Source organism: Harpegnathos saltator, unplaced genomic scaffold (assembly GCF_003227715.2).
Source record: "Harpegnathos saltator strain DR-91 unplaced genomic scaffold, Hsal_v8.6 scaffold354, whole genome shotgun sequence".
NCBI classification, from domain to species: domain Eukaryota; kingdom Metazoa; phylum Arthropoda; class Insecta; order Hymenoptera; family Formicidae; genus Harpegnathos; species Harpegnathos saltator.
Window position 1 is genome coordinate 806042 of NW_020230155.1, and position 15945 is coordinate 821986.

The 15945-nt window shown below is 41.0% G+C and overlaps 1 protein-coding gene and 1 long non-coding RNA gene across 3 annotated transcripts in view; one reads left to right on the forward strand and one right to left on the reverse strand.

The window, feature by feature from the left end:
• nAChRa7 (nicotinic acetylcholine receptor alpha7 subunit) overlaps nt 1-15945 on the reverse strand; it is a 250833-nt gene that overhangs the window by 60892 nt on the left and 173996 nt on the right. The window contains exon 3 of the mRNA XM_011149256.2: nt 6237-6346. Within this exon, the coding sequence (XP_011147558.2) occupies nt 6237-6346 (110 nt within the window). The remainder of the gene's footprint in view (nt 1-6236; nt 6347-15945) is intronic.
• Nucleotides 2333-4839, forward strand: LOC112588946 (uncharacterized). Of its 2 annotated transcripts, XR_003113136.1 has the most exons (4): nt 2333-2860; nt 3263-3339; nt 3415-3646; nt 3904-4839. It is a non-coding gene; the product is annotated as an uncharacterized LOC112588946 (long non-coding RNA). The 2 variants fall into 2 exon arrangements; XR_003113135.1 differs by having other exon boundaries at nt 3415-4839.

Here is a 15945-nt window from a genome sequence, read left to right on the forward strand (position 1 = left end):
TGAACTTTAATACGATCACGAATTAAGCCGGTACTAAGTATATCAGTATTAATAATTATGTTTGCGCGGAGAGCGCCTGGGTTTTGGTGGAGGAAGAGAGGGCGCAGGGGGAGGGGGCGGTGTAACGAACGGGAAATGGGCGCTCGACGATGTGCGACGATGTCTAGCCGCTCTCAATTCGAATGTGCGAAATTCAACATAACGAAGTAGACTATGTTCCGTGCGCTTGTGCGCGCGCTCTCTCCCTCCCTCTCACTCACTCTCTCTCTCTCTCTCTCTCTCTCTCTTTCTCTCTCTCTCTCTCTCTCTCTCCTTCTCTTTCTCGTCGTTTACTTTTTGTCCGGTCGTTTTAACGAAGGTCCGCATTGTTTGTCAGAGCGAGCGGACGGGCGGACGAGAGAACGAGCCGGCGATTTCGCGCGTGATGACGGGAATTAAATAACGGGAATTCAGCATTCGCGTAATAAATAATTCGCAACGCGGCGGGAGCGAGAAAGCGAACGAGCGAGCAAATTGTGCGGCCCGTGAGGCAAAGCACGCGCGCGCACGTCGCACTCTAAAATAATTCAACGGCGCTGTTTTATCGATTAATTTGCGACTCACTTGGAGCGTAAGCCGTCTTTGTAACTGACCCGATGACCTGCGCCACACACATTATATGGCTGCGCGTTATAACGCCGGCGCGACACATAAACGTGTAACCATGTGACGGACGTTGCACAGTGCGTTTATAAACTTTCTCACGCATGCACGCACACAATGCACGCGCTGCGACCTCGCGAGTAGATTGCATACAAAATAATGAAAAACGTAGGACGATGATAACGCCAGCCGCGTGACTAACTCTTCGCGCTTAACTAATTGACGTATATATGCGCGCGCGCGTCCGCGCAAATATCGCGGTGAATGTTTGCGCTCAAAGAGTGAATTGCGGAATTACGATGTTCCATCAAGACCGTCAAGTGCGTGGAAAAAGAGCACTTTCGTTTGAAAATATCGCGGCATTCATGCCACGATAATAGCTTCGGCGAATTTTCAGCGAAAATATTGTTACTGCCGACAAGTGATCCCGCAGGTCCTCCAATTATTTCTTACTTTCGATCCATCAAATTACGACTCCCAAGTGGAAAATTCTCAATGGTGTATCTCAAACACCGTATGAAAGCGAATCAATATTACCATTACTAGAGAAGTACGAATCTCTCACGGAGATAACTGCGTCGTTCTCCTTTCAACGCCGTGTTGCTGAAGAAAATTGATTTTGGTGTGTGTTTTACGCCAAAAGGGAAAGAGAGAGAGAGAGAGAGAGTTTGAGACAATAAATAGAATTATCTGTACGTCATACAAATGGTTTGTTCAAATTCGAGTTTCGCGACACAATTCTTTCCTTTCATTTCACGGAACGATCGTTTCGCGTTATTTCGAACCGCCGCACGCTGCGACAGGTCCGAGAAAAAGAAAGAGCGAGAGAGAGAGAGAGTGAGAGAAGGGGGAAGAGTTGGGGGAAGGAGAGTGAGAGAGACGTCTACCTTTTTAAATAAGCTGTCACGGACTGATTAATCGATTGGCGCATCTCGCGGCCGTATATTACCGTTGCGCGCCAACCTCGCAGTTTAGCATTATATTATGCGGTTATAACCGTGCAAGGGCAACTATGTGAAACACGCTCGCATAATCGATACGTGCGATTTCGGCATATTACTGACGTAAGCATGCACGCGGAATTTCCACGAACAATGGTCCGTACCGACAATATGCTTCATTAAAAGTTTGGAAGCTCCGTGAAAAATATAATAAAGCTCATCGTTACGGTTGCCGTTATGGTGCCGACTGAGTTTTGACGTTAAATGGATGAGATATCGATGAGACATTACTGTACATTACCATAACGACTGTAATTGTACAACGTCTCAATACCGCCGAGCGGTACTTCTCTCTCGCGAAAGATACAAGCACGCGAACTGAAATCATTTCGATTAGCGATTCCAGGATTCTTCGAGCGCCCGTGCACGTGTGTGTGTGTGTGTGTGTGTGTTGAAACGTCTCGTTATTGTATTATTATTATTGTGTATGCAAAAATTCCCATCGTTTTAAGGCAATGTTTTTCATTAATATTGTTACAAATGACATAGTATCTTGAATCAAAATATATTCCGGCATTATCTACTACTTTTTGCCATTTTTCAGGCAAAAGATGGATACTACGATAAGAGAAGTTTTTGCTTGTAGAATGAATGAAGTTATCGATGAATTGTTGCACTTCCTTGGCATTACGAAATTATGTACCAGAAAGACTGTGCTATATAGAACGAAATAAAAAAATAAAAATCCGATGGGAAGCAATATCTGGAGAATATGCCGGGTGTGGCAGGACTTTCTATTGCAATACCATTTAAAGTTTTCCGGCTCGTCAATGCAACATGGGATATGGCATTGTTGTGTAGAAGAATCACTTTGTTTTACTTCGTCGCAAAATATAGCCGTTTCTCGATCAATTGCTCATACAACTGCCTCAATTGTCGACTATATAATTCTGCGATGATAGTCTAAGATGGTTTTAACAGCTCATAATGCAGTACTCTTTGCATGTCCCGCTAGATACATCGGAGGACTTTACGACAATGGATATTTCATTTTGGCTGTGACATAAAGGTTCTCCGGAATTTACCCACGATCTTTTGCTGTTGGAATTGTCATAATAAATTCATTTTTCGCCTCCGGTCACAATTCGATACAAAAGAGATTTGTGTTTGCGTCTATTGAGCGGCGAAAAGCAAATGGTGACTCGGCTGGTAATAGCGTTCTCGCAATAATTCATGGGGGATCCATTTTTCTCCGTTCAGAGTTTTCCCCATCTCATGTAAGTGTCGAATTGCAATGCTCTTATTAACGTGTAACCTTTTCGCAAGTTCTACACTCGATTGAATCGAATCTTTTTGCAATAACGGTTCATCTGCGTTCTTGCGATCGCCCGGCACGCTCCTTGTCTTTCAAATGAAAATCATCGCCACTTTTAAAGCGCCGAAACCACTCACGACATGAACTTTCAGCTATCGTTCTTTCATCATAAGTTTCGCAAATGATTCTCATTGCTTCGGCAGCTGTTTTGCGCTGATGAAATAAAAAAAGTATAGAATAACGAATATGCGTCTTATCGACTTTCTCATCTTCAGAATTAAAAATGTTTACGTCAATGGATATGACTTATGCATCAGTTTCTATGCAGGTTGATCAATATTGACATAGGACCTATTTTTTATAGCTGCACTGCTGAACTGGTGCAATAACCCGAGCAGTAATCAAATACGGCAATTTTTATGCCTGATATGGCATGTCTAGGTAAGCGATAAGAAGGTATTATGAATGGGGTTCTTATGCGGTCGGAATGTGCAATTGTTTTGCAAAATTTTCCAGATTATACACCCACCAGCAATGACGTCATTATTTGGATGCCTGATTTGGTCCCGATGGACATTTGATCAGGTTTCTCGATTTCAGGCAATTTTATCAGGGCATTATGTAGCAGTGCGTTTCACTCCTTATTACATGCTGGATCCGATAAAGTTATCCGGGCCTTATTTGAAATTTGGAAACCGGACTGGGTTTTAATACGACTGTGGGACGATGTTCTGCTCGGGAAGTTAAGGTGAGAAAAAATATATTGGGTTATCGGAAAAATCATGACGCGCACCTTTGCAACAGATGACGCTAGTTCATTTTTGAAAGTACTAGAGTCATTCGCATCTATGTTATTGCTATGTCATTTGACAGCTGATAGTTCTAGCTTCATTCTAAAAAAAAAAAAAATTGAGCGATTTGGTTGAATTTTAGAGATTTTACAACAAGTTGAAGATGGAAGACCAAACTGTAAATTTTCGCCATATTTTACTGTTTTCTGTAAAGGGAAGAACGCGCGTTAAGCTTGTGAAAAGTTGCGTAAAGTTTACGGTGACAATACTTTACAAGAACATCAGTGCCAATAATGGTTCACGAAATTCCGTGCTGATGGTTTTGATCTCAACGACGCTCCTTGGTCAGGGAGGCCCACCGAGGTTGATGTCGATAAAATAAAGGCATTGATCGAGTCAAACTCACGTTACACGACACGAGAGATTGCAGAAACATTAAACATCCATCATTCAAGCGTTCACGACCACCTGAAGAAGCTGGGATACGTAAGCTGGGATAAGCAAGCTCGATATTTGGGTTGCCCTGAACTCACAGAAGTTCATTTGACGGCGTGTATAAACATCTGCGATATGCTCATTAAATGTAAGGAAAACGATCCTTTTTTGAAGAGAATGATAACTGGTGATGAGAAGTGGATTGTTTACAACAATGTGGAGCAAACGGTCTTGGTCCCGACGTGATGATTCGCCTCAAACGACATCGAAAGCAGACATTCATCAAAGAATGGTTATGTTCTCAGTGTGGTGGGAAGTTTTTAAGGTTTCGTGTTCTTCGAACTCCTACCAAGGAACCAAACAATCAATTCGAATGTGTGCTGTCGGCAATTGGACAGTTTGAACGAATCCATCATCTAGAAATGTCCAGAGCTCGTTAATCGTAAAGGAGTTGTGTTTCATCATCACGACACGCGAGACCACATATAAGTTTGATCATCCGTCAAAAATTACTGAAGCTTGGATGAGATGTGTTGCTACATCCACTCCACATACTCGTTTGTCCTTGCGCCGTCAGACTTCTACTTGTTTCGCTCTCTTCAAAACTCCTTGCGTTTTGAATAACGTTAAATTCAGATGAAGCTGTAAATCAGCACTTTGTTCAGTTTTTCACCGATAAAGACAGATCCTTCTATGTTTTTTTAAACAAAGAATTTTGAAGCTTACTGAAAGATGGCAAAAGGTCATCGAACAAAACGGGCAATATATCATTGATTGATTTTTGTTCTTTATATAAATAAATGACCTTTGAAAAACATAGAAAGAATACGTCACGACTTTCCGACAACCCGATAATTGTCTCATTTTAACTTATTGCACTAGTTCAACAGTGCAGCTATAAAGAACAGACTTATAATCTAACAAAAATGCGTCGCAACTTTAATTCATAAATAATTTCATAAATAATTTACAATATCATCTATATGTGAACGATGAAAACTTTTGCATATCTCTAATATATTTTCAATACTTCGTATTTTTCGTTTCTTCAATAGGCGGCATACGGTTGAAAACCATATGAGTTTTTCGTTTATTAAGCCAGAATAAAAATATATTTACTCGTCAGGAATTTGTTCATCGCGAGCTATATTTACATTATGCGCAATAAATGAACCTCGTACGTGCCCATCCGCGGAAATGTTCGCGCGGCTATTGAACTAAATGCTAAAATTAAACTCCGTTTCAGCGAATAACATCTCGAAGAGCTACGATTATCGAATATTTTATACGTTTATGTTCGCATAACACTGCCAATTAAAAGGATCGAGCGTGACGTCCTTGTTAAATACCTTTCGGCAAATTCCAACGCACGAGATAAATGTTACGTGAAATCGCCGAAACGTTTTCATCATCGGCGGGTCGTTCGCCGTCGACGGGTTATTATATTTTTTCCACAGATCGCTTCGGAATATCACGATATTAAAACGGATGATGATCGAACTCGACATGTATTTTTATGAGTGTAAAGAGACAGAGTCGTTCCGGGGGAGCATAATATGAAGCTGAAACGCAAACGTGGATCCGCATATCTGGAGTGACGCTTTCCAATTTATGGCTGACATTTGCTAGAGTCGATCGAAAGACTTCTTCACTGTCACCGAAATTTCCCCCGAAAGGGTCATCGAACGAATGTTTATTAATTAAGGAAATCGATGCTCTCACGCGATAAGGTATGCATTGCGTTCACGCGAAAACACGTCCGAGAGCGCCGCGAAAAAATCGTTTCAATTTCGCGAAGAAATGCCGTTAATTAAATTCCACATTAATTGTTTGATCGAGAGCCACGAAGCGAACGGTAGCCGCCAGTTTCCCGAATTTCCGCCGGAAATTGGCGAGGGAGTAATATGATTACCTTGCCTTGGAGTAATCTCGCGACGTGCATACGACAGTTCCCGACGTACTTTTCATAATGCGCAGCCGAGTCGGACGCATGTCACACGCATGCAGCTAACGTCAGTCTTTATTTCAGAAATGCACCCGCTCGCGGCGCGAGGAAAAATAAGGGAGACGCGAGCGAGCGCGCGCATATGGCGAATTATAGTTTCACATTACCTGTTGTACATAAGAACGTCGGGTTTCCATAACCGATGCGGCGGTATTCTGAGGTCTCGTACGCCTCCGTAGTCCGAGACGTTCCATCTCATGTTCACGTCGTTCCATTCCTGCAATTAAAGGAATATCGCACTACGTTACTCTCGCACTCACTCGTTCGAGGCCTAAAATCTTATCTCGTTTAACCCTTTGAAGCATGGTGTGGCATATAAATCACACCTCATCGAACTGAATAGAAAAATATTTCTTCGCTTCTTATTTTTTTTATAGTATGTACCCTAAGGTTTCGCCTAAGGACATCGCTGATTCCGAAAAAGTCGAAATTTCCAAATTCTCAAAACTTGTACTAATATGGCGGTTCTAATTTCGGAAAAAAATATAGATTGCATAAAATCTATCGTAACTAAGGATGTCGTCCTGATAATATGTCCTCAAATTTGTTTTCTGGGGGTTTTCGAAGCCGTTGATTACGAATATAAAGTCAGAATTGTAAGTATTCCAAAATTAAAGATGGCGGACACAATATAGTGGATCGAAATCGTGGAAATTAGACCAATTTACATCAAACTGTGTATCCGGGGGTTTTTGGGGTAACTGATTACGAATCTAAAGTCGAAATTGAGAAACTCAAAATGGCGGACTCAATATGGTGGATCAAACTGTGGCCCCAGAAATCCTCTGATACACAATTTGATGCGAATCGGTCTAATTTTTACAATTTGATCCGTCATATTGGGTCCGTCATCTTGAATTTCGCGATTTCGACTTCAAATTCGTAATCAGTGAGCCCAAAAGCCTTCGGATATACAATTTGATGTAGATCAGTCTAATTTTGAGCATTTCGATCCGCCATCTTGAATTTTGAAAACTTCTAATTTCCGACCTCAGATTTGTATTCAGCGGATTGGAAAATCCTTTATAAGGGAATTTGGCGAGTAATATATGCTTCAAAGGGTTAACCCAATAATGCAATAATGACGAGCGAACGTTCAGTATAAACAACGAATTGCGCATTCGGGCAGTGGAAATCCAGATTCTCGATGGTTCCTTATATTCCACGTTTTACGATCTCTTGCTATCGACTTGTCAGACACTCGGAAAGACCTCTTGTCGATCGTGAGTCAACGAACGCACTGATTAGAGAATCTTCACGAGCGCTAAAGACAAAGCTAACATTTCGTACAATCAGCAGAGTACGTGAACGCCAAGGTATTCCCCCTCGAAATCACGTCCGAAAATCACTCACTCACGTCCTCTCGCAGGCGATGTTGACACTATCGATTTTTCAAGGGCCAAGTGCCGACGTATGCCGCTCGCGCAAATATTTTAGGCCGCGTCGGTACACGTCAGGTAAACACTACAAGCTTTCGATTTAATTCTCGTAGCGGGAATTTACGGACGTGCGCAACTTTGCGAGAGATGCGGGGATCTTTTGCTTTTGCGCAACGTGCAAGGCATGCTTTTGCAAAGCCGTGTTTAAAAGCACTCGATTCGCGCGCAAACAAACTCGCTGCATTACGCTTTGCTCTTCGTATCCCCCGGCATTTTTCTCACGTTCATATGTTAACTCAGATTGCCCGCTGATAATTCGGATTGATAAAATTCGGAAAATAAAAAAGGAAACAAAACTCCGTCTTCGCGTTCGAAGACACGGGCGGAGTTCAAGCGTCGGCCCTGGCGCCAATGAAGTCCAAAGCTCGTCGAATCTGATCGATAATTTCATCGAGAAATCGACGTAAACTTCGACCGATATTTCAGCAGCATTACGTCAAAAGTTGACGTCGCCGATACAGCTACGGAGAGCGCATTTAGCCGGACACCGAGTATAATGGCGCTAATACTCTTCCCCGCAGTTTTCAGGAACATTTCCCGAACTTTCCTCGCGAGTTTGCGTGACTCCTCCGAAGCGATTTAGGAACTTGGGAGTATTCGTGGTTCGGGGGCTCTTCGCTGTGGATTTGCAGTACTTTCTCGGCGGAACGAAAATGAGATAGACAGGATCGATCCGTGCCAGCGTGGTCGTAACAGGTCGTTGCGCGTGTATTTTTGATCGGGCTGTTTCGGGAAGATTATTCCGATCGCGAGGCAAAGCCGGGGAATCGGAGAATGAGAGAAGAAATAAAGCGAGGAAAACATGTACGAATTTCGCATTCGCTGTTTTCCTCAACTTTTGTTTATTCCTGTGTGTTCTAAGACGGAAACTATCTTCATTGCTTACCTTTACTATCAAATATCACCCTAAGCTAACTTTTCTTGTTATTGTTTATAGTAAAATATATGCGAGAATTGATCTGTTTTATCATAATGTTGTCACTACTGATAGCGTGAATAAATACCTATAAAATGAGTACAGTGAGGTTACGTTTTTTAATAAGATCAAAAATTCGTATGGGGTAAAATTCCACCTAAATTTCACCTTTAGAGGGTCAAATATAGTACGAACTTTGTCCTTCGTATCAATTGAATCCTCAAAATCACATTTATTCGAGCAACAATACGATTCTCTTTGTTATCGATAACTTGACATCCTACTGGGAACTTTTTATTGCCCCTTATCGTAAATTTACGATCTAACCCCGGCAGCTACGGTCAGTAAAGATACCGGATTACGCACGGGCAGGCGGGAAAAAAGAAAGAAATACAGGAGAAATTTCCCGCAGAAGATTCCCCAGTCTTCCAGAGGGACGATAGAACCGGGGATGTTTTTCGATAGCGCCGTAGAGCCAACCCTACCGAGCTAAAAGTCCGGTTAACGACGAGCCCGCTTGATTCCGCCGCCGTCGCCTTTCATCTTGGCTATCGCACTCGCGCCGATTAGTCACTGACCTCGATTGATTAGCTGTTGATGGAGTACAATGAGCGAGATAATTAATAACGGAGCACGCGCGCGGTTCGAGTGTGGTGGTTTGCGTAGTCGCCGCGCGTAGACCATTATTATTATATAATCATTAGCGCGTGCGCGGGAAGCTGCCGCGGTTAATTTGCCGAGGTTGCGCTAATTTAGCCATCGTCGGCGTTAGAAGAGTTCTGTTTCAACATTTTTCATCGTAGGAATTCATGCTCATCGATGCGCAATCTAACGTTTGTCAATCAGCGAAACGCGTGTCGCATGCGTGTTTGCCCGGGAAAATTTCTCAACGATGAGACGAACGGAGTTTATACGCACTGAAAAGTAAACCTCGGGGAATGTCAGACGCCGATTTGTTTCCAATTTTTTATGTCAAAATATGAACAAATCTGTTATAATTTTTAGCTTAAATTAATTTTTTCAATTTTTTCGAAATTTTTGAAGTTTTGCACAAGTACACTATTTTATACATATTTAAAACAATATTTCTTAGAAATATATATATGTGATTTGTTGAGACTTGCACACACATGTCGCCGATTATGAATTAAAACCATTTTGTAAAATTCAAAATGGCGGATCTAATATGGCTGACATCATTATTGAAAAAGTGTTCAGTTTTACGCTACATTCGACGTTGGGTAATCTTTCGGCTCACTATCCAGCAAACAAGCTCATCTTAACATCACAATCTGGTAAAAAATAAACAAGAAATGAACAAAAAACTTCAGAAATTTCGAAAAAATTGGAAAAATTAATTTAAGCTAAAAATGATAACAGATTTCTTTATATTTTGACATTAAAAATAACTATAAAAAATTGGAAACAAATCGGCGTCTGACATTCCCCGAGGTTTACTTGTGAGAAAAAGACTTGTGTTGTGTCACAACAAATGAACGTTTGCTGTTTGATAATTGTACGAGGAACAAATCAAATAGTTACCGCAACAAGTCGTTTTTCGTTATTTGTAACTTTAGCAAATGTACATTGCTGGACATGCAAAGAATGGCAACGTCTAAGCAACGCATAAGTAATATATATATATATGTTACTCTTCTGTGCTCCATATTCTGAACTTTCATACATATAAGGTGACCATTAAGATTGTACGTCAAGAAGTGGAAGATGCAATATTTGTCAAAAAATATGATATTTATTACATGAGTGCAAAACTTCGTGCCCGTCCAATAAACGTCATTAAAAGAGTTGTAGCGTCATTGATTGTTATGTACGTATTGCACATCGTTGGAAAAGTGACATAATCAATTGCCACTTGAGCGAAAGATTTGTGTGTTTTGATTGAATTTGCGTTGTGGAAAAGAATTTAGAAAATAAGCGAAGGGAAAGTGCCCTTATATATATAGGGTGGCCATTAAGATTGCGTTGAAAATAAATAGTTATTATTTCGCTACAAGTAGGCAACAAGATGAATTAAACGCCATTTTGTAAAGGAAACTTATCAATTTTATTATCATACGTGTATGAAAAAAATATATAATATTTTAATAATGTAAATATACATTATAAAAAAGAGACACAAATTTATTGGCGCGCATGGCAATTAATGATAGATATTTTCAAAATTTTGTCCGTTGGAATGGACACAGAACTCTAACTGCCTTCGAGAACTTTGACATATGTTGTCCAACATGGCTATAGAAATATTACGAGTGCAGTTTTGAAAGCTGTCTTTCAGTTCTTCGATATTTTTTGGTTGTTCAGCGTAATATTTGTCTTTAAGAAAAACCCAGAGGAAAAAATCACACAGATTTAAATCGGGTAAGTAGGAAGGCCATTCCAGATCTTAATGAGCAAATGTTGCATGAGGAAAAAATTTAATTTTCAATGCTTTGTAATTTTCACCGGTAATAGTTCATTTAAAAAATTGCAGGTAGACCCCTTTTACTAAAATCGCAACCAATGCGGAGACTTTTTGGGAACGAGGAGGAATGGTAATTCACACGTTCGGATTTTCTTTTCCCCAAAACCAATAATTTTGCTTGTTGACGTAACCGTTCAATCAAAAATGATCTTTGTCCGTAAAAGTAATCTCTTTTTCATCGATTTCTTCATTTTTAAACATGCCGGTTATTACCTCACAAAATTGAACTCGTTTTTCCATCGCTTTCTTTGTGAGCAATTGATGTGTTGTGATTTTATAGGGATGCAGCTTGATGACGTCTTTTACGATCTTTTGAAAAATTTCTTGCTTCAAATCCATAACCCGAGCAGTTTTCCGAATCGAGGATTTGGATTTTCTTCAAAATATGCTTTAACATCATCAATTGTTTCGTCCGTTGTAACGGTTCAGAATGGAATAAATCATATCTGCGATCATTTAGAGCGCCATACGTAATAAAATTATCTGCGAAAAAATATTGAACATAAATAAAATCTCAGATTAACAGCATAATGTGTAGGTGTAGGTAGGTTAGAGTAGGTTATAGGTTACGTCAGGGCGCGATTCTATATCTTTTGAGTTTGATTTCGCTTGAAACTTTTTTAGATCCGTATTTGCTATGAAATTCACGATACGCCTCGTTGTAGATTTTGCCTCTACTGTAGAAACGCTTGATAAGAAACACTTTTTCTTCAATTTCTTAGCGTACACATCGTAACATCCGTAAACTTGCTTGTTTACAACAGCTTAAATGAAATTGATGAATTTCAAGTATCAGACTGTAGTGAGTAAAATGGCTGCCGAAGTCAAGAAGGGAAAATGTAACCGTTTGCTTTCAACACGATCCTAATAGTCACCCTGTAGATAAAGCATTTCTTAAAATGTGATTTATATGTTTCTTTAAGTAGTTACGAACCACTTTTATAGACTTTTTTCATTGATAAAAGTACGTTTATAATGTGGACCTTTATACATATATTCCCCTTAACTTTACTTAACCTTATCTAATAGTTTATTAATTATTATTTACACATTAATTAATTATTTTACACAGAATTATTATTTTGTTAAATTTTCTCCATCAATGTTTGATTAGACGTAATGGAGCTACCAGGTACGTAAATATGAAATCGGAATTTTGTATAGAAAATACACGTTTATTATATGAAAATGATAAAAAATATTTTATTCGAAGTATTGCTCATCGCTAGCTATACATTTTTCCCACCTGTCTGGCAATTTGTGGATGCCACGTCCAAAAAATTGTTGCTTTTTTGAGGCAAACCAGTCATCGAGCCATTTTCGTACATTTTCGTAAGAAGTGAAGCGCTGCTCAGCAAGTGCGTGTCCCATCGATGCAAATAAGTAGTAATCGGACGGAGCCAAGTCTGGTGAGTAAGCCGCATGCGAAAGTATTTTCCAACTAAACGCCTCAATCGTTTCCTTCACCAGTTTTGCTGCGTGTGATGGTACATTATCATGAAGCAAAATCACTCTGTGTTGCCTTTTTTGATATTCTGGTCGTTTTTCACGCAAAGCTTGATTCAAATCGATCATTTGTTGTCAGTAGCGTTCAGTATGAACGGTTTCGCCAGGTTTTAGCAGTTCATAATAGATCACACCTTTCTGATCCCACCAAACACAGAGCATTGTCTTCCGTCCATAGCGATTTGGCCTTGCAGTCGATGTCTATGGTTCGCCTGGAGTTACCCATGATTTTTCACGCTTAGGATTCTCAAAATATATCCACTTTTCATCGCCAGTCACAATTCGATGGAGAAATGACTTTCTTTTGTACCTAGCGAGCAGCATTTCGCAAGTGGTTTTTCGGTTTTCCTGCTGTCTTTCATTCAGTTCATGTGGAACCCATTTTCCCATCTTCTGGATCTTCCTCATGGCTTTCAAACGTATGGAGACGGCTTCTCGTGTCACATTTAATTGATCCGCGAGTTGTTGTTGCGTTGGAGCGTCATCCTCATCCAACAATACTTGCAATTCGCTGTCTTCAAACTTTTTCGGTGGTCTTCCATGTTCTTCGTTTCTCACGTCAAAATCACCACGTTTGAATTTTTTAAACCACTCAAAGCACTGTGATTTACCAAGAGCATGCCACCGTAAGCTTCGACAAGCATTCGATGCGATTCTGCAACAGTTTTCTTCAAATGGTAACAGAAAATCAATGCTGTCCGCAAATCGTAGCTTCCAGGCACAAAATTTGACATGTTCAACGCTATTACAAACAATGCTGTTGTATGAAACTTGTATTGTTGTGAGTTGAAAATCTTTGTCAGATGTCAACAAATGGAACTGGCGCCAATGACGAGGTTTGACGGTAACTACATTGACAGCTAGGGCCATCTATGGGCAAATTCCGGTTTCAAATTTACAGATCTAGTATATTTGAATTATTTAGTAATTATGACAGGAATTATGATCTGGTAATACGTGTTAATACAGTATTGCACGTGTGATTTCGTCAAGTATTTTGCAACATATATTATGTTGGTGAAGAAGAGTTAATACAACTAATTTGTTTATACATCATTTCTAACCTTTACTCACATTCTGTGTCTCACAACGAAATTTATAATTTGTTGGATTAATATAACAATATCATTTGTTCCCGTTATAAAATTGTTGGTTAGAGCAACGAATCATAAGTGACAAATTATTTATTAGTACAACAGAGTCATTTACTGTATCATATTAAAAATCATTTCTTGTGATTACTGGTGTTTTGTTTTGTTGATCCAACAAAACCTTTCTTCTCAGTGCACAGGAAGGTTTGCAATTTTTACTCGTCACGATTGCCCGAGAGCTTCTCCTAAATTTCGTACCACTGTAGCATTTACGTCGTACCTCGCGCTCCGCCATTGCGGTTCTCTTGTCTCAACGTAATGTCGTCCCGGCTTCTTATTTCCCACAGGGTAAAAAAACTAATTGAGTCATCGGCCGCGACCATTGAAGGTAAATCCTTTGCTTCTGAGAGAGCATTCCGTCGGTCGCGAGACAAAGCTCCCTTGCGCGTTTTCTCAGCCAACCAATCCGAGAGGATCGCGACCTCTGCGCCCTCCCCCTTGCCCCTCGGTTCATCCTTCTTTCACACGCGATATCGCCTCTTATCGCATCGCGCTCCGCGCGAAATGCGAGATTCCGGAGCGCGGGACAATGATCCGCTCGTCTCTCGCGCAGGAGACAAATATCGGCAATCTCGTTTCGCACTTTGCGAACGCCCCGTGGAAGAATGCGTCATTCCGGCGCGCGATGCGCAAGTCGGTGAGCCGGATGCAAAAGTAACCGGATACGGCGGTAAAAGTCACGGGGTTGAAACGGAATGGAATTCCGCGCGTCTGCGAGAGCTTGCGCGGACTACGAGCGGATTCCGGGAGGAGCGGCTTTTCGGGACGAATGCTATTTACAAGTCGCGCCTTTTGAAACACGACCTGCTTTCGGAGATGGAATATATTTTTCTCCTCTGTTTTTTTCTTTCTCCCGATAAGAGAAGGAGACGAAGACGATCCAGCATTATCGATTAGAAACGCTCGCGCGCAGGAATACGAGATCGTGTTCCGATTTTTCCCGTGTTCCTATTTTTTTATTTCTCGTCTTCCTCTCTTATATTCGTTATTTTTCATTCCGAATCTCCTCCGCGTTTCGTCCCACCGATAAATACAATACGATGCGATCCAAGGACGAGAGATCAGATATCGCCCGAGATAATAAACCCGACCTGTTCTAATTGCTTCGTAAGAAAATAGCGATCGTTCGCGGACAGTTGATTTCCCATGTCGTTAATCGCATTCGAAAACAAAAGTAGTTCGATAAAAGGCGAACGTAAAACGAGGACGACGGTAACGACGGTAAGTCATAAAACCTAATGGCGTCGTGGAGTGATCGAGTGTTTTTCATCTAACGACTTCGCTGTTACATGACTCGCGTAAATGTACAGAGGGAGAAAGTGGGAAGCAACGACGATGACAAGGGAAGAAACAAAAAATAATAAAGAGATAAAAGTAATAAGCTACGTGTGCAGTCATTCCGCGAATGTTGGCCAATATCAAGTTTACGCGAACAACGCGATTACAGCGGCGAATGAGACAGGCTGACGGCCGGCGAAAGCAAGGAACTTTCATGAGAGAGAAGGATTTTTCAGGCTCTCTAAATTAAAAAACTTCTCGTCAAAGCGCTCTTGCGCCGGGCTAATGCGTTAATATTCAGTCGACAATCAGCCGAGCGCGACACGCCTCTGTCTTCGCTCCGGTGCGGCGTATCGAGGAAGCCAACGTTTGCATAATTGTTACCGCGACAACGTTTGTTTGCGCCTATGCACGTTCGTTTGTTCGATGATTAACTAATATCTGTGTATCTTGCCGGGAGCGAGAATGAAGATTGTTGACGCGCGAAACACGATTCACGCTCGCCCGTCTCGCTGAAGTCAAAAATATACCCGCCGAGCTTCCCCGCGCGCAGTCGATAATTATACGTCAACACGAATGTGAAGAGCGAAATCGCGAACGTGTTGATCTGCATGTCTGATCCGATTTTGGCTCCGCGACGCGCATTCTGATATTCCTGCGCGCACCGTAATTCTCGTTGATGCGATATTCATAAACTTGAAATATATCCGTCGCGCTATCTTTGACATTCATCAATCCGGCGGCGTGACTGGAGCATCGATTATTCATCTTCTCGCTGTGAAATTCTGCTGGAGTCTTGCGGAATGCACGACTTGCATTAGGTGCTTGCAAAAGTTCGTTGGATTGCAAATAAGTGGAACTTACCGCGAGCTCTGACAGCTTTGTTTTTCTTTTTTCGTGGAGCATTAAAAATTTAAAAGGGTGCTTATTCACGGCCTTAAAGTTTATCTACGGCATCTTCAGTACTAACGTAACCTCACTTTTATTACAGGTAAAAATGAAATCCGATAAAGTGCATCTACATCACTATGCTTTTTTGTTTGT